The sequence below is a fragment of the Carya illinoinensis genome, chromosome 6 (genome assembly GCF_018687715.1).
Source record: "Carya illinoinensis cultivar Pawnee chromosome 6, C.illinoinensisPawnee_v1, whole genome shotgun sequence".
In the NCBI taxonomy this organism is placed as follows: domain Eukaryota; kingdom Viridiplantae; phylum Streptophyta; class Magnoliopsida; order Fagales; family Juglandaceae; genus Carya; species Carya illinoinensis.
Genome location: NC_056757.1, coordinates 31,750,695 through 31,765,947, shown reverse-complemented (window position 1 = coordinate 31,765,947; position 15,253 = coordinate 31,750,695). Strand labels below are relative to the sequence as shown.

General features: G+C 35.1%; 2 protein-coding genes across 3 annotated transcripts; one reads left to right on the top strand and one right to left on the bottom strand.

The window, feature by feature from the left end:
* Positions 1–1,865: 1,865 nt before the first annotated feature.
* On the top strand, positions 1,866–7,159 carry LOC122313585 (probable protein phosphatase 2C 46). Of its 2 annotated transcripts, XM_043128707.1 has the most exons (6): positions 1,866–2,432; positions 2,769–2,829; positions 2,962–3,413; positions 4,049–4,416; positions 5,097–5,333; positions 6,634–7,159. In XM_043128707.1, the coding sequence occupies exons 3-6, from the start codon at positions 3,095–3,097 to the stop codon at positions 6,901–6,903; spliced, it is 1,194 nt and encodes a 397-aa protein (XP_042984641.1). In that variant the 5' UTR covers positions 1,866–2,432; positions 2,769–2,829; positions 2,962–3,094; the 3' UTR covers positions 6,904–7,159. The 2 variants fall into 2 exon arrangements, with proteins under 2 accessions (XP_042984641.1, XP_042984640.1); XM_043128706.1 differs by lacking the exon at positions 2,769–2,829 and having other exon boundaries at positions 1,867–2,432.
* Positions 7,160–11,338: 4,179 nt separating this feature from the next.
* On the bottom strand, positions 11,339–14,703 carry LOC122313904 (protein CHAPERONE-LIKE PROTEIN OF POR1, chloroplastic-like). Its single transcript, XM_043129205.1, has 3 exons — positions 14,276–14,703; positions 12,833–13,190; positions 11,339–11,675 (listed from the first exon to the last, which is right to left on the bottom strand). The coding sequence occupies exons 1-3, from the start codon at positions 14,609–14,611 to the stop codon at positions 11,500–11,502; spliced, it is 870 nt and encodes a 289-aa protein (XP_042985139.1). The 5' UTR covers positions 14,612–14,703; the 3' UTR covers positions 11,339–11,499.
* Between the last annotated feature and the right edge of the window lie 550 nt (positions 14,704–15,253).

Here is a 15,253-nt window from a genome sequence, read left to right as displayed (position 1 = left end):
CATTCATTTCACGTATAAGTCAGATTTCACTTAAATGAATGAGATTGATACGTGAAATATCTAATTATATGAGATAAAATATAAAGTCGAGATTTCAACTCAATACATTTGCTCTAATATTATGTGACTTTACAACTTATTCAAAAGACTTAAATAGATAGAAATAGATAAATTTAATTATTTATATTTATCATACATGCGCTACTTGGAAAATGCATTGTCATTGATTCTCTTGCGAGCAACAAACAATTAGAACCTTCCTAAATTAGTAAAATATAAAAGCATGCAACATGGGATTAATCCAAGCTTATGTCACTAGTAAATTGGATCATACTATGCATATAATTTCATCTTGATTAATCAACAGTTGGACTTCCCCACACCTGCTCGAGTAGTTTCAAACAAGAATCAATATACAACATAAGATATTTGAATCAATTTATTACATGTCAACCAAAAAAAAAAAAAAAATGTTGGCAATCCAATCAATGGAAAATATTAGAATATATGGGTTGAATTGCATCCCACGTGCATGAGTAGAATGTGAAAGTTAAAGAGTCGTGGGCACGATACCAATACATAATTCTGCTAGAGGGATAATATACATATATATATATATATGTATATACATAGAGATGTGACATTTTTAGGTCACACAGTATGTCAACTTTGTAATTGAAAACTTTAGTGACCTTTGAAACTGACCCAACAGTTGCCACTAATATTGGGGATCCAATCTCCATGTCCATGTGGTGGATTATGTCCTCATCATCCGATTACCTCAAAAGTTAAACCACGTTGTTACCTCAGTTAGTGCATGCCCTCACTGCACCAATTAATTGTTCTATTATGTTATATATAATTATTTTTATATATTTTTTATATATTTTATTAATGTGATAGGTCAAAACATTTATTTTATATTTTAAAAAAAGTAACACAATCAATCACATTAGTAGAATGCACAAAAAATATACAAAAGTGACTATATATATATAGAATTTTTGTTAGTTGTTTGTTCTAGTTAGATCTTTTTTGTTTTTGTTTTTCCTCTTTGGCTATGGTTTTGTTGTCACTGATAATGTTGTGTTCTAGATTATCATGTTGGTTATAGTTGAAGATATTAATTTATCGGTATTTGTTGGGTTTTCTCATTGATGAGTGTATCAGCAGCTCAATCTTGACTATATAATCAATTAATTAGGAGGAGTTGCTGCCTATTGAATGAAGGTGTAAAATTTAGAACTTAAAATTTTTAAGTTAGTAACTATTAGGTTAATTGATTGCAATAAGGCTATTCGTTCTCATCCATCAAAAGTGGACATGCATGGGAGGGATTGAAATTTTCTTATAATTTTTTTTATATAAATACTTTCTATAATTTGAAAAGAGATAATACTGTCTATAGATTCTAAAATATTAAGACATTGTTTGGATAATAAGTTAATCTCAACTCATCTAATCATTACAAATTTCTTTAATTTTTAAATAAAATATAATAAACAATTCAAATTTTTTAAATCTTAAATTAAAAATAATAATAATAAATAATATTTTATTCAACTTTTAACTATAATCTCATTACATCTTAAAATGTTATTATAGGCAATATAACCTTTGTCGTAGAGTCCATTTATATGCCATATTCACTTCTTTCAAAATTTTATTGGAAGTGAGTATTCTCCATTAAATCTATAAAGAATAAATTTTTATGAAAAATAATAGAAGACGATGATCATAAAGACTTTCTAAAATATTTTTTTGAAAAATAACCAAAAACCTATAGTCAACTCTTTTTTCTCCTCTATAAAAGGCAGAGGGTGGTTTGATTTAATTTCCTTAAACGACCAATAATTTCCACGATTCCCATCCTCTCGTAACCTCGTTTCGTTCTCTCTAAACAATCAGCTTTACCTACGTGTTCTCATATGAACTCCATTTCATAAAAAACCATGATACAACAAAGCACGTTATCATTACCTAAGCAGCTTCATTGACTCTCTCTCTCTCTCTCTCTCTCTGTAACTCCTAGGCCTTGGGTATAGTGGCGTGGAGCCCATAGCTGGACCTCTGCTTTGCTGGCTTCAAGCTCTTCATTGTTCGTTTTTTATGGGGCTTGTCTGCTGAGAAAGAGAGAGGGTTCTTAGTTTGGCCAATCCTCTATCTATAGACTCTGGTTTTACACAAAGTCCCACCTTTCACCTTTGTTCTTCCCTTCAACTCTGTCGTCATCCTCACACCACTACAAAGCCGAAGAAAAAGAAAAAGCAAACACAACGAAGACCCTTTTTTGCTCTTCTTTGATTCAATGGATCCACAGATCTAATGCTTTGTCTCACGCACATCACATGAGCTTCTTCTTGCTCTTTCCAGATCCTCCTCTTCTTGAATTGTAGCCCGCAAATAACTTTCACGAACCGGCCAACTTACTGGTACTCTTATTAATTTTTGGTTCATTTTTAATATATATATATATATATATATATCTTTATTATGGTCTTATTGTTTAAATATGGAAGGAAATAAAGTTGAATTTTGGGATGGATGGACTTTTGGGGGGTTATCATGACTGGAGAGGTTTAATTTTTCAATGTGAAGAGGTAGACCTTCTGGATATCCAAATGGCTGACCAAACACCTCTCCGTAAAAAATTGGCTTTGACCACTCTTTTTTCAAAGACCCTTTTGGTTCTCTGTTGATTGTTTCATCTTTTGCGGCTGTTTGTGGTCATTGGGTTTTCCGTTTAAGAGAAAACGGTTGGTTTTCAGATTGTACGACCTAAATGCTTCTGTTTTTGGTGCAATCCTCCAACTGAATTTAACTGCAAAGGTGGCTTCTTTATGTCATATATTTGATATCGCTCAATTACTAATTCTATTCGCACTTTGCTGTTGATTTGTAAGGTTCTGATTATACAAGTTTTGATTTGTATGTGTGTTTTGATCGTTGATGCCTTTGTAGTGTGTAATTATTGTGCTGTGAAGTCAAGGAGAACAGCAGTCAAGGAGAACAGCAGTCAGATTTTGGATTTTTGTAGTTAGAGTTGTTTTTTATGTGGATGAGAATTCTGAGGGTTGTTTGGATGAGATGAGGGATGTTATCGGAGTTGATGAACTTTTTGAGGGCCTGTTTTCGGCCAAGGTCTGATCCATATGTTCACAAGGGTTCAGATTCAGGTGGGCGCCAAGATGGGCTGTTGTGGTACAAAGACTGTGGACAGCACTTGAATGGTGAATTCTCTATGACTGTAGTCCAGGCCAACAATCTGCTTGAGGACCAGAGCCAGATTGAGTCCGGCAGTTTGAGCTTGCACGAGACTGGCCCCTATGGTACCTTTGTTGGTATCTATGATGGGCACGGCGGCCCTGAGACATCTCGCTTTATCAACGATCATCTATTTCAGCACCTGAAGAGTAAGTGACTTGGCCAAATTCGATAGAATATTATGTCCCCAATGTTCTTTTATTTATTTATTTATTTATTTTATGAGCGAGTTTGGCTCCTGAGAAGGAGGATGGAACAGAAAGATTTGAACTAATGACTCTACTTCATGAGCAATCTGTAGCAGATTCTTTTACCTCTTGGAAATATTATTGTCTAAAGTTTGACAACACCTTAATTGGCTGCTGAGAATTGAAGGGAAGAAAATATAACAAATTATACGGCTTTTAGATGGCTGAATGGCAGAGGAGTAGTCTACTTCGATGTTGGCCAAGTTTAAAGGTTTAGTGTGTTGTTCAAAAAATGAAAGAATCACCTCAATTAGGTCACATAGTCACTTAGAGGCAAAATTAGGGCCACAAATAATGGTTTCTTGTAAGATTTTCATTTAAGAGATTGAAAATATTGGGTATACATATAAAAAAACATATATTTATATTTAAATATATATATATAATCACTAATCAGCTGCCAACTGGAGCTCTAGAGTCGTGATCTCCTAGTTTTTTTACACAAAGTGATTAATACTTGTGGATAACTTAATATTTTGGTGGGTTTTAAGACCAAGTCCTTGTTCTGAATCTTTTTTAATTTTTATTATATGAAGGGTTCACTGCAGAGCAACAATCGATGTCTGTGGATGTGATACGGAAAGCATTTCAAGCAACAGAAGATGGTTTTATGTCTCTTGTTACAAAACAATGGCCATTGAAGCCACAAATTGCGGCCGTTGGGTCATGTGCTCTAGTTGGTGTTATTTGTAGTGGAACCCTTTACATTGCCAACCTTGGTGATTCCCGTGCTGTCCTGGGAAGAGTGGTGAAGGCAACAGGGGAGGTTTTAGCCATCCAATTGTCAGTGGAGCATAACGCGTGTATAGAGTCTGTGAGACAGGAGCTTCATTCTTTGCATCCAGATGACTCACAGATTGTAGTGTTGAAGCATAATGTATGGCGTGTAAAGGGTATTATACAGGTGAGTTTCAGAAAATGTGAAAAAATGGTTTCACAAATGCCCCTATTCTGAATATTTTTCTTGTTTTAATTTGACCATGCACTTAGCAGCTTCCTTCTGATGGTGTCAACTCCAAATCATGCTAGTCTAGCAATATTAGTGATTGGAGAACTTAAACATGTTGTAGGAAATCGTTATAGTTGTATATACATATATCTTACCTACATTAATCATCAGTCTGGTGCTTCTGATAGTTTTTGACTGTACTAATTATGAAATTTGATTTCTGCCTATGAGGAGGATCTGTTGGAGCAGCTTGTCATGTGAATCATTTTTTTCTTTTTGACAAATTACTGTCATGTGAGTCATTATGATGAATTTTTATTATTTTATTTTTTAAACTGATGTCACTTTACAGCAGTTCAGGCCATCAGGGATCTAACTCTTACTTCTTTTGAAGCATTGAATAATATGACATGTTTTGGGGAGGGAGGGAGGGCACATGTACATCTTTATCTGTTACTATAAGTGCATATTTCAGTTACACATGGAACTTGACTATACCTTTCGAGTATCAAACAGGAGTGATAATGATGATGCTAGGCAAGAGTTTAATTCCTGTGAATATATGCTGGCTCCTCGACTTTATGCATTTTTTATTTAAATGCTTTCCATAATTGTCAAAATCTTTCATCTTGCAGGTTTCTAGGTCTATTGGTGATGTGTATTTGAAAAAGGCTGAGTTCAACAGGGAGCCTTTATATTCCAAGTTTCGGCTTCGTGAACCTTTCAAAAGGCCAATACTGAATTCTGAACCTACAATTTCGGTGCACCAGTTGCAACCACATGATCAATTTATTATATTTGCGTCTGATGGGCTTTGGGAACATCTTAGCAATCAAGAAGCAGTTGATATAGTTCAAAATCATCCACACAACGTAAGATGCATATATATTACACCCACTGTTGGTTCTTTAACGATAAAGATAACTTTTTTTTGTTACTTTTAACAAGTCTTGCCATATGAAAGCCTGTGTGTAAACACACCGCTTGCTGTGGTACCCATTACAATTTTAAAACAGTCAAAACACCAACAGTTTTTCATGGTAGCTGATGTAGAAGGCTTCCACATCACCGGTGTGTTGGGTGTGTTAATAAGAAGGCTTGCAAATAGGTTTATTTGTTTTTTTTCCAGAAAATATAGTAGAGGCAATATGCAGCAGATCAGCCTAGATCTGGGTTGTTCTCGTGTCCTATGTCTAGAAGCTTGACATCTGCGAATGCTTTTCCATCCCAATCAAAAGCAGTATTTCTAGAAGAGCCATTGACTGAATTATATCATCATGATCATGATCATTATTATGTTCTTCATAAGAGTTCATAGCTGTGCATGCAATGAATAGTTTGACTGTGTGTTTGACATCTTTCAGGACATTAAATTCAGTTGGGGTGTTTCAGTCAGTTGTAAATTCGTAATCTTCTTTCACACATTCTCTTTCTCTTCTTTTCTATTTCCGACAACTGGGTCATACATTCTTTTGTTTTTGGCATATCTAATTTTGTGGGAAGTAACATTTGTAGAAAAGCTTTGTTCAAGCTGCTGATTTTGGCTGCCCTTTCTGGTGAGAAGAAAGTGCTGTCAATTGAGCATTGTTGTATATTCTGTGAGAACAAATAGAGTTTGACCTATTTGCCTTAATTTACTCATGAAAGACATAACATGGCCTTATTTTGTCTTAAAATATACTTATGAGATCAACTCTACATTCAATGAGTATTTGGGTGAATATTAGTGTTCAAATAGGTTTCTTCTATCATGCAATGAAAGAAACCTACCTGCGTATTCCTTTGGATGACATGTAAAATGTGTTGTAAACATAACTGCCACTTGGCTTACCATACCCCAAGTTGAGATAGCTTGAATCTACTGCTGGGCTTACTTGCAGGTTTTGATGTACATACATGCATGGTGCTCTCAATAAAAGGGATAGTCCAATCAACCTCTTAGATTCCGTAAAGCATTAATTTCATCGAATATATTTGTATTCTGTATCATGCCAAAGGTAGACTGTATCATGCCAGAGAGAAAAACTAACTTCACCTTTAGATTATTTTTGAAACATGCTTTCTTGAACGTGGTCAAATTTGATCCTTGTTGCTTTCGCCGTAAGTGGTAGATTTATGTTAGACAATAAACTACGTTGGTGTTGGAATTTACTTTTGTTAAACTGCATGCAGGGAAGTGCAAGAAGACTGGTAAAAGCTGCTTTGCAAGAAGCTGCAAAGAAGAGAGAAATGAGGTATTCAGACTTGAAGAAGATTGACCGTGGTGTTCGCCGGCATTTCCACGATGACATCACAGTGATTGTTGTCTTTCTTGACTCAAATCTCGTGAGCAGGGCTAGCCAAATCAAGTGTCCAAATATATCTGTGAGAGGGGGTGGCATAAACCTTCCCCCTAAGACACTGGCTCCTTGTACCATGCCAACTGAAGCTGGCAATACCTAGTTAAGCTGTATCTCCTGTTTGTCTGTTGTATCATTCTCTTTGTGAATACCAGGTAGCTTCCAGAAGAGATCACATGAGCAGGCCTTTAATTCTTTAGTGTACACTGTCAACTTTAACTGGAAACCGATACTTGCATTTAGCTTCTGCGCCAAAAACGAAAATACTGGAGAAAAAGTACTTTTCTAGATGATACTTCTTATTTCCTCGGCACTGTTTATACCATCTATTATTTATGATTTTTTTAACTCTCCCTTCATATGTGCTTGCTTGTTTGCTCTGTTCATTTACTCTAAACTGGCATTGAGAAAAGTTTCAAATGTAGAGTGATTTGCAGGCATGGTTGTGCCTTGATACACAATGGATACTCGATATTTGGACCACTTCTCTCGGGGAAGCGAGTTCAGAACATGATAGTGGTCAGGAAAATTCAAAAATACTCATTTTGTGAACATATGAAAAGAGCTCTACGTTTCTGGGTAGTGGCTCAGATTTATGCTGCCTTGTTGTTTAAAAAGAAGGGAGAGACTATATAATGAGGTGATGCCAATGGATGCAGCAGAAATACTTTTATGACATCTTACAATCGGGAGCGTTTTCAGTCGAGTTCATGGGGTTGAATGGTACAACAATGGTGGTCATCCATTGATCTTGGTTCACTTTAACCTTTTTTTTTTTTTGTGAGAAGTGGTTCACTTTAACCTGGGTCGGTGATTAGAATGCTGTGTTCGATGTCTTATTTTTTAACACTGTTCACACGAGTTTTACTGGACGCCGATGGTTCCGAACGCCTACTTGCAACAAGGCCGGCTGTATAAGGGTGGGTTTAGTTCCCTTCCCTTCTCGTTTGAATTATAAAGCTAAGGGCGGAAGAGAGAGATAGACACGTCAAATTCTAACGCAACAATAATTATAAGATTTATTTCACAAGTCGTCTCTCTCATTTTAAACGCTATAGTTGTGGTAAGAACTCTAGACTCCATAGTTTAGACATGAGCTCTGGAGAATCTCAAACCGATAAAGGTTACTCTTGCACCAGTCACAATGTCATTTCAAATTTTTCAGGTCTAAATATTAAGGGTTTGGTGGGGAATTTATATTCTCTCATCTCATCTCAAAATTTTTTATAATTTTTTTTTTCAAACACTATTTAAATATAAATATTTTTTAATTTTAAAATTTTAATTTTTTTTATCTAATCATTATTTAATTATTACTTCTCAAACTTCAAAATAAAACATAAAATTAGTTTAACTTTTTTAAAATTTAAAATAAAAATCATATTGAAAATTATATTTTAAGAATATTTTAATTTTATAATATTTTTATTTAAGTATTTCTCTCTCATTCTTTTAAAATTTAATAAAACATCTTTAATTTAAACTATTTATCTATTATTTACATATTTTTTTCTTTTTAATCTCATCTCATTTTCCGAATCAATCCTAAATAAAAACAGTGTCATTTCGTGTCGCCGTCGGAGAAACAGGACAGTGAAACAATGCCCTTTAGGACAGAACTAAACTAGTTTAAACAGAGACGGCAAATGGACTTCCCACTCATGGGCTTTGATAATTAATTGAAAAAAAGTGGTACAATAAACGTCTAACATAATAATATCCTCGAAATTCTCAGCAGAAACATCGAAAAAGAAAATGAAAAGCAAAGAGAAGGAATTAGGGGAGAAAGGCTAGCATTTCTGTTTCGTGAAATATATTTATTGTTATAGAGTGTGAAAGTGTCGTACAATTTATTTAAAAAAATAATTAAATATAATTTTTTTATAATAAACATTATTTTTTTTAAAAAAAATTATGTAATATTTGTACACTCTAATATAACATTATTCGATACAGTGAATGTTGCGGCACAAAAAGGGTATTTAGAAGCTCGACATGGCTGGCAAGCAAAGTCTGTAGCTCCAGAAGTAGAAGGATAAATTAACAGGTAAAGCAGTAGCTTGCTTTTGCATTGAAAAGCTTTTGCAGAGGACATGAAGGCTAGGAAGGAACAGAAACAGAAGAGGAAATTGGACAGAAGGATTCTAGCGTTCCAGAAGTTCAAGCACAGAGCAGGTTTCTTGAATACAAGCTTGCGGGATTGAAGTCAGAGAGTCAGAAGTGGAACATGGGCATGAATACTTTGAGTGATAAGAAGGATCAGTTGCACACATGGAAAAAGGAAGTTGGATGTGGAGAACGAAAAACTCCACAACTGCACTCAAGAAACATAAAGGATAATATTAAATAGATTACAAACTGTTTCTTTTTCCTAAGGCTTCTAAAAAAATGTACCATTTGTCCTTGTAACTTTAGAAGAAGATGCTGAGAAAGCTGAGTATCTATCATATACTAAAGGGATCCAAGGTTGAAGACAATGGCAGCAGATGACAAACAAATCTAAAGACGAAGGCTTTGAGGATCTGAAGTGTATGGCCCCCCATAAACGTGATGTATATATGTTTATAACTTTGCAAAGCACGTTTGTTTAGTTGTGTTTTTTAATTGTCTTATAAAAAATTTTGTTCAGAGTAAATTTGAACAACAAAATAGAAATACAAACCGAATTTTGTTTTTTTTGTTTTTATTTTGTTCATGATCATTGTAATACTCAGTCATATTGCACAGGGCCAATAGAGAGAATATTGAAATTTTTGTGTTGTTGCTAATTGAATATTTCTGAATCTGCAGCAAGTTGAATCATCTATTATTTTTTTAAAACTTGTACTGCAATAGTCTCTATAAACTTGCTCCTATATGTTAAATATTTAATGAAATTAGAGAATGAATAAATGTGTAAATAATTAATTTACAAAAAAAGTAAAATAAAAAAATAATTAGTATGCTCCTATATGCTATATATTTAATAGGATTAGAGAATGAATAAATGTGTAAATAATTAATTTACAAAAAAAGTAAAATAAAAAAATAATTAGTATTTTATTATAATTTAAAGTTGAAATGTTTCATGTATAGTATAGAAACTGTAGGAATGAAAAAATTTATTTTATGAATTTTAAGTTGTAAAATTTATTTTGATGTGTTTTCTTAATGTTAATTATTGTTTTACATTTAAATTGATCTTTACTTTAAATTAATTTAATGTTGGACTTTAATTATTTTATTTTATTAATATTGAGTCGTAGTATTTTTATTTGGCTCTTATTTATTTTTTTTATTGTGCATTTTTCTTTTATTGAACTCTTCTATTTTCGGACTGGGCCTGGTAGAGTGTATTTTATTTTTCTTTTGAGTTCAGCCCAACCCGTGAGCCTTCAACCCAGCCCACTAAATTCCTCCCAAACGGCGTCATTTGATCCAGCCATTAGGGCTTCTTCTTTTCTTTTCCTTATTTCTCTAGCGCGCCGTTGTTCTTCTCCACCTCAATTCCTTTGTTTTCATCCCCTTCATCAATCTGTGCACCGCTACTTCTCTTATTCTCCTTCTTCATTTTATTTTGTTTCTTTCCTCTGTTTTTTCACGTCGGCAGCTCTGCGCTTCGATCCTAGGCGTTGAACCGGGTCTTTGTTCAGCAACCCGGATATGAGGTTCCTCGCGTGGAGCTCAAGCGTGCCGGAGGGCGTGGAGGTCGGGAAGCTAGGGGGTTCTTTTATGATGCTGCGCAGGGTGGCCTCTTTCGATGGAGCCGCGAAGGGCGTGCGACCGTATATCATCAACGACTTTCCCGTGCGATCCACCGGATGCGATCTCCAATGCCACATATTCGTGGGTTCTGACGATATACAGCCATTGATGATCAACGGCTCAGCCACAAAAAGCCGTTGTGTCTACTGGTTGCGACGAAGGTTTTGCACCTTCCGCAACCAAAACAGTGTTCGGGAAGCACCGTCGTCGTTGTGTTTTGTACATGACGATGTTGTGTTGGAGAAGCACCCTCGTTGTTGCGTGACGGTGTTCGTGGCGTCGATGGAGCCGAGGACCACCCTCGTCGTTGTGTTTTGTACGGAATGTAAACGGAATATTAATCTTTTACACGAAAAAAAAAAAAAAAAAAAAAAAAAAAAAAAAAAAAAAAAAAAAAAAAAAAAACGGAATTAGCATTTACTGTAGATTCTTGTAGCAATATAATAGACACTTATTATTATAGATAGATATGGTGTGAAAGCAGCTCGCAGATACACATTTCTTTATATGTTCAGCAGATTTTTTTTGCAGCATCGAATTGATATTTGGTAGTATCAATAGTTGTTGGGGTTGCCCGCGATTTTTATCGCAGAACCTGTAAATTTTCCCTTTTTTGGCAAAAGTAACGAGAAGTGCAGAGAGAATGGAAATCCAAGTGGGCAATTATTGTAAGTAATTGAACATTGATCTTGATCTTGCGCAACGGCAAAAATGTACCAAGAAGTCTCAAACTGAACTTTTATTTGGAAAATGGATATCACTTCCTAATTATCCTCATAAATGCAGCATTTAAATAGACCTTAACCCAAACCAACTATGAATTGATTCGCGTTTCACTACAATCTTTCCAGTTTTGTACAAAAAGTAATGATACACATCCTAAAAAAGCTCGGGTATGATCATTCAAATGAATAATTACAGATTGCACAAGCTACAATTACTATCTTCTCTAAGCCTACCTTAGGCACAGGGAGACCAAAAATTGAGAGAAGAGTATAAATTCGCTTACAACAGCAGCAGGTGAGTTTATGCCAAAAAATGGGACAATGTCAACCTGGAGCCAGCTCTCAACTGCAGATCCCACCGCAGCACCAGCCACAAGGCCCCCTATGGTAATTACAGTAGCCTTCCCTGCAAACATGAATAGCAAAGCACTCAAATATTTTCACCTTGCAGATACAGTTGAATCGTGCTTATATCCACAATACCAAAAATTTTTGCCCTGCCTTGCTTTGAAAATGGTAACTATCATAAGCCACTGCGATTATCTTATGTTACGGGACAGGAGATAATTTTCGTTTGTTTTTTAGAACCAACAAACTCAACCAGATCACCATGACAGACCAGAACCAGGTAAGTTGACAATGGATAAATAATACTGCATTGAAGTTCTCATTAATGATGTCTTTTTTCTACATTGATGTTCTTGCTGAAGAAAATCATTTTTACTCACTTGTGCTTTTTCAACAACTGGATGACCTTAGAAAAAGTGACATAGGTGTTTAGTTTAATGGAAACAAGGTCTCAAGTAGACAACGCAAAAGCGCCACTGTTAAAAACATCAGAAAGCAGATAATGTTGTTACACCGATGCTAACAACATCAGAATGACAGGTTCTACAACCACTGCTTGAATTTTTTTTTTTTTAAAATAAAAAATTATAGGAAGAAATGTAATCGAAAGTCCAAGCTACCAAACTAACACTCTATTAATAGAGGCATCGTTCTTGTTATACACCATAAGGGACATGAGCTATATGGGATGAGATATGGAGATGTGAGAGGCTTCCATGATCTCTGTTTGTGGAGCAAAAGGGGAAAAAAAAAAGAATGCAGCCATGTCAAAGAGATGTGGCTAGTAGAGAGAGACACAGCCAGTCAATTGAGTCGTGTAGTGTGAGAGCAACATGGGTGAGTCTGAGTGTGTGATGTGGGTGCATGTATAGAGTTAGATTGTGAGAAGAGAGTGTGTTATGCCTGTGGAAGTGGAGTGGATTAAAACCATGCAGGTTGAGTTTATAAAAGCCAGGTTTATTGGTTAGTTTGCTTTGTCTGTGGTCAGTAAACTATATCTTGTATTGGGTTTTCTCCCACCCAAAAGGAGCTAATTTGTATAAGTGAAATTGTTTGAATATCTTTAACTTCTCTTTCCTGGTTTCCATCACATTCTATGCTAAACTTCTTGAGTTTAAATTTGTAAGGCATCTCAAACTTCTCGAAGACAACATACCTTTGTATTCAAATAAAACCATGCAAGTAGAACCATATAGACATAAGAAAGCTGCTTACCTAACTTCACATTTTTTTGGGTCATGAAATACAAAGAAGCTCCAAAACTACTGGCCAAGATTAGTCCAGGAACATCAGCCCCAGCATATGGGGCTGCATTGGATGTTGAAGCTCCATTGACAAAAGTTAAGACCATTAAAGCCCCATATACACCTGCTTGTATGCCCAAATCACTGCTTGATGGTGTCTCAACTGAAATAAGTGGATTCTTCACAGCCTGCCACCACTGAGGCATTGATCCCATCCCAGGAGCACTTAAAGGTTTAACATCGGCATAACGAACGCTACTATTCACAACTTTTCCCGCTCGCCGCTGAGTTAAGCTTTGCATGAGCAACATATCATATGCAGCCTCAACCTAAAACACATTAAAAACAGTAGTGACAGGGACAAGAAGACTACGACAACTCTGTTGATAGATAGTCAACTACTTCCAACAATGGATAAATAACAGAAATTATACATTGACCTAAAAGAATGCACCACCAGTTGGGTCGAATAATTCTTCCAAATCAGGCCTGAAACTGGACCTATCTATCGTCAGAATTAAATAGCATCAGATCAAAATCCTCCAGATATTCAGAATAATTCCATATTGGAGTACTTAGAATTCTAACCGTCAAGTGTTACTTACATCGTTTAGATTTTGCCATTTTAGTATGCCTCAAGTCTATAGGATTTCCAATTTTCATTAATACATTGTGTCTTATTATATTATATGATGGGTAAAATCTTATCCATTTGATTATAAATTTGAGGACCCTAACGTTAAGACCTTAATCCAACAACATCAACAAAGGCCCCTCCAAATTATAAAATGAGTAACCATGTCTTCTTTGACAACCCAGAGCCCACTAGTCATACAAATTAAAGGCCACAACCAGATGACTTAGTTTCACACATATATGACTCTTAGTGGAATTGGTATGGTCCAAAATTTTAACAAGCGGAGAGTGATACAACCCATAATCAATAACAAAAGTCTTAAAAACTCTAAATAAGTGACATATCTATAAGAGCCAGTAAAGAAAATGGAAATTTGATATTTTTTTAAAGGTAAATAAAAACTTATTGAAACATAACAAAAGACGTTGCCCAAGAACAGGAAGTATACACAAACAAGAAAACACCTAACTGCAATCTAGGAACTAGAAAATGATACAAATGGCAATTTGATAATGTGGTGATAATACAAATAAAATTAATCACAACAAAATAAAATGATCACTAATGCTCAATTTGTTAAATTCATTTACTTATCTAATATCGATTACCTTCTCAAAAAGTTTTAGAGCTCAAAAAACTCTCCCAGAATTCGAAGTACGCAAATATATGTTAGAAAAAGAAAACGATGAAAAAAAATCTGACTTTAAAAATGCTATTTTTTTATCTAATTGGAAAGACGAACAAAAGCAATCAAGATCCAAGCTAAGGAGAAGGAACCTGCGCTATCGCTTCCTGGTCGTCCTTACAAGCGGCGAGGATCGAGTTCTTGGCGCGGAGTACGTCATCGAAGGAGGCGCCCTCGGATACTCCGAGGAGCTTGAGAGCGTTCTCCATGGACATCTCGAACGGCGCAGAGTCGTCGGCTCTGGAGCCGGCATGGACCAGAGTGCGCCGGTAGGGAACAACAGTCACTGTATTCACGCATCGGCCTGGCCACGGTTCGTTCTTTGTGAGACCTACGGCGTGAAATGGGCAGAACCTACGGGCTGGGGGCCGGTGGTAGGGTGAGCCGGCTGTGAAGCGATTGGGCCGGACGGAGAGAGTGGCAGCCATTTTCGGGACAAAACGTGAGGCTGGAGTAGCGTAGGCTGCAGCAAGAGAGGCGGTTAATCTAGATTCTACACTAGCGGCTGTGTTTGCGTTCGAGAGACTTCCGGCCTTTTTGGGATTGCTGTGGAGGTTAAAAAAGTGCGGTAAAATAATTTAAAGTAATTAATCATAAAATTTATTCGTTTCATAATTTTATATTAAATTACTTCTAAATTAAGAAAAAATAAAAAATTACATTTTAACAAAAATATTAAAGTGATCCTTTTTATCATAAATACTTCAGAAAAATTAATCTATATTTTACCGTATTATGTATATTATAAAATGAGCCTCATTATTTTAACACAATGACGATTTTGCTTATCTATATTTTTTATTATTCTTTTATAATCTATTTAAGACTTTACTTATCAATATTTTTTATTCTTCTCTTATTACTTATGTATCGTTAAAAAAATTTTCTTTTTCATTATGATTACTGAAAAATCTATTAGACTATTTTTGTTATTATTTTATTATAACAGTTGATTTTTATCAAATATATGCCCTTTTATGTTATTTTTATCTCAAAAAATACTTTTTTAATTTATTTCTAAACGAAACTAATATTTTTAAAAGTGTTTTAAATATACAGATCCCAAATAA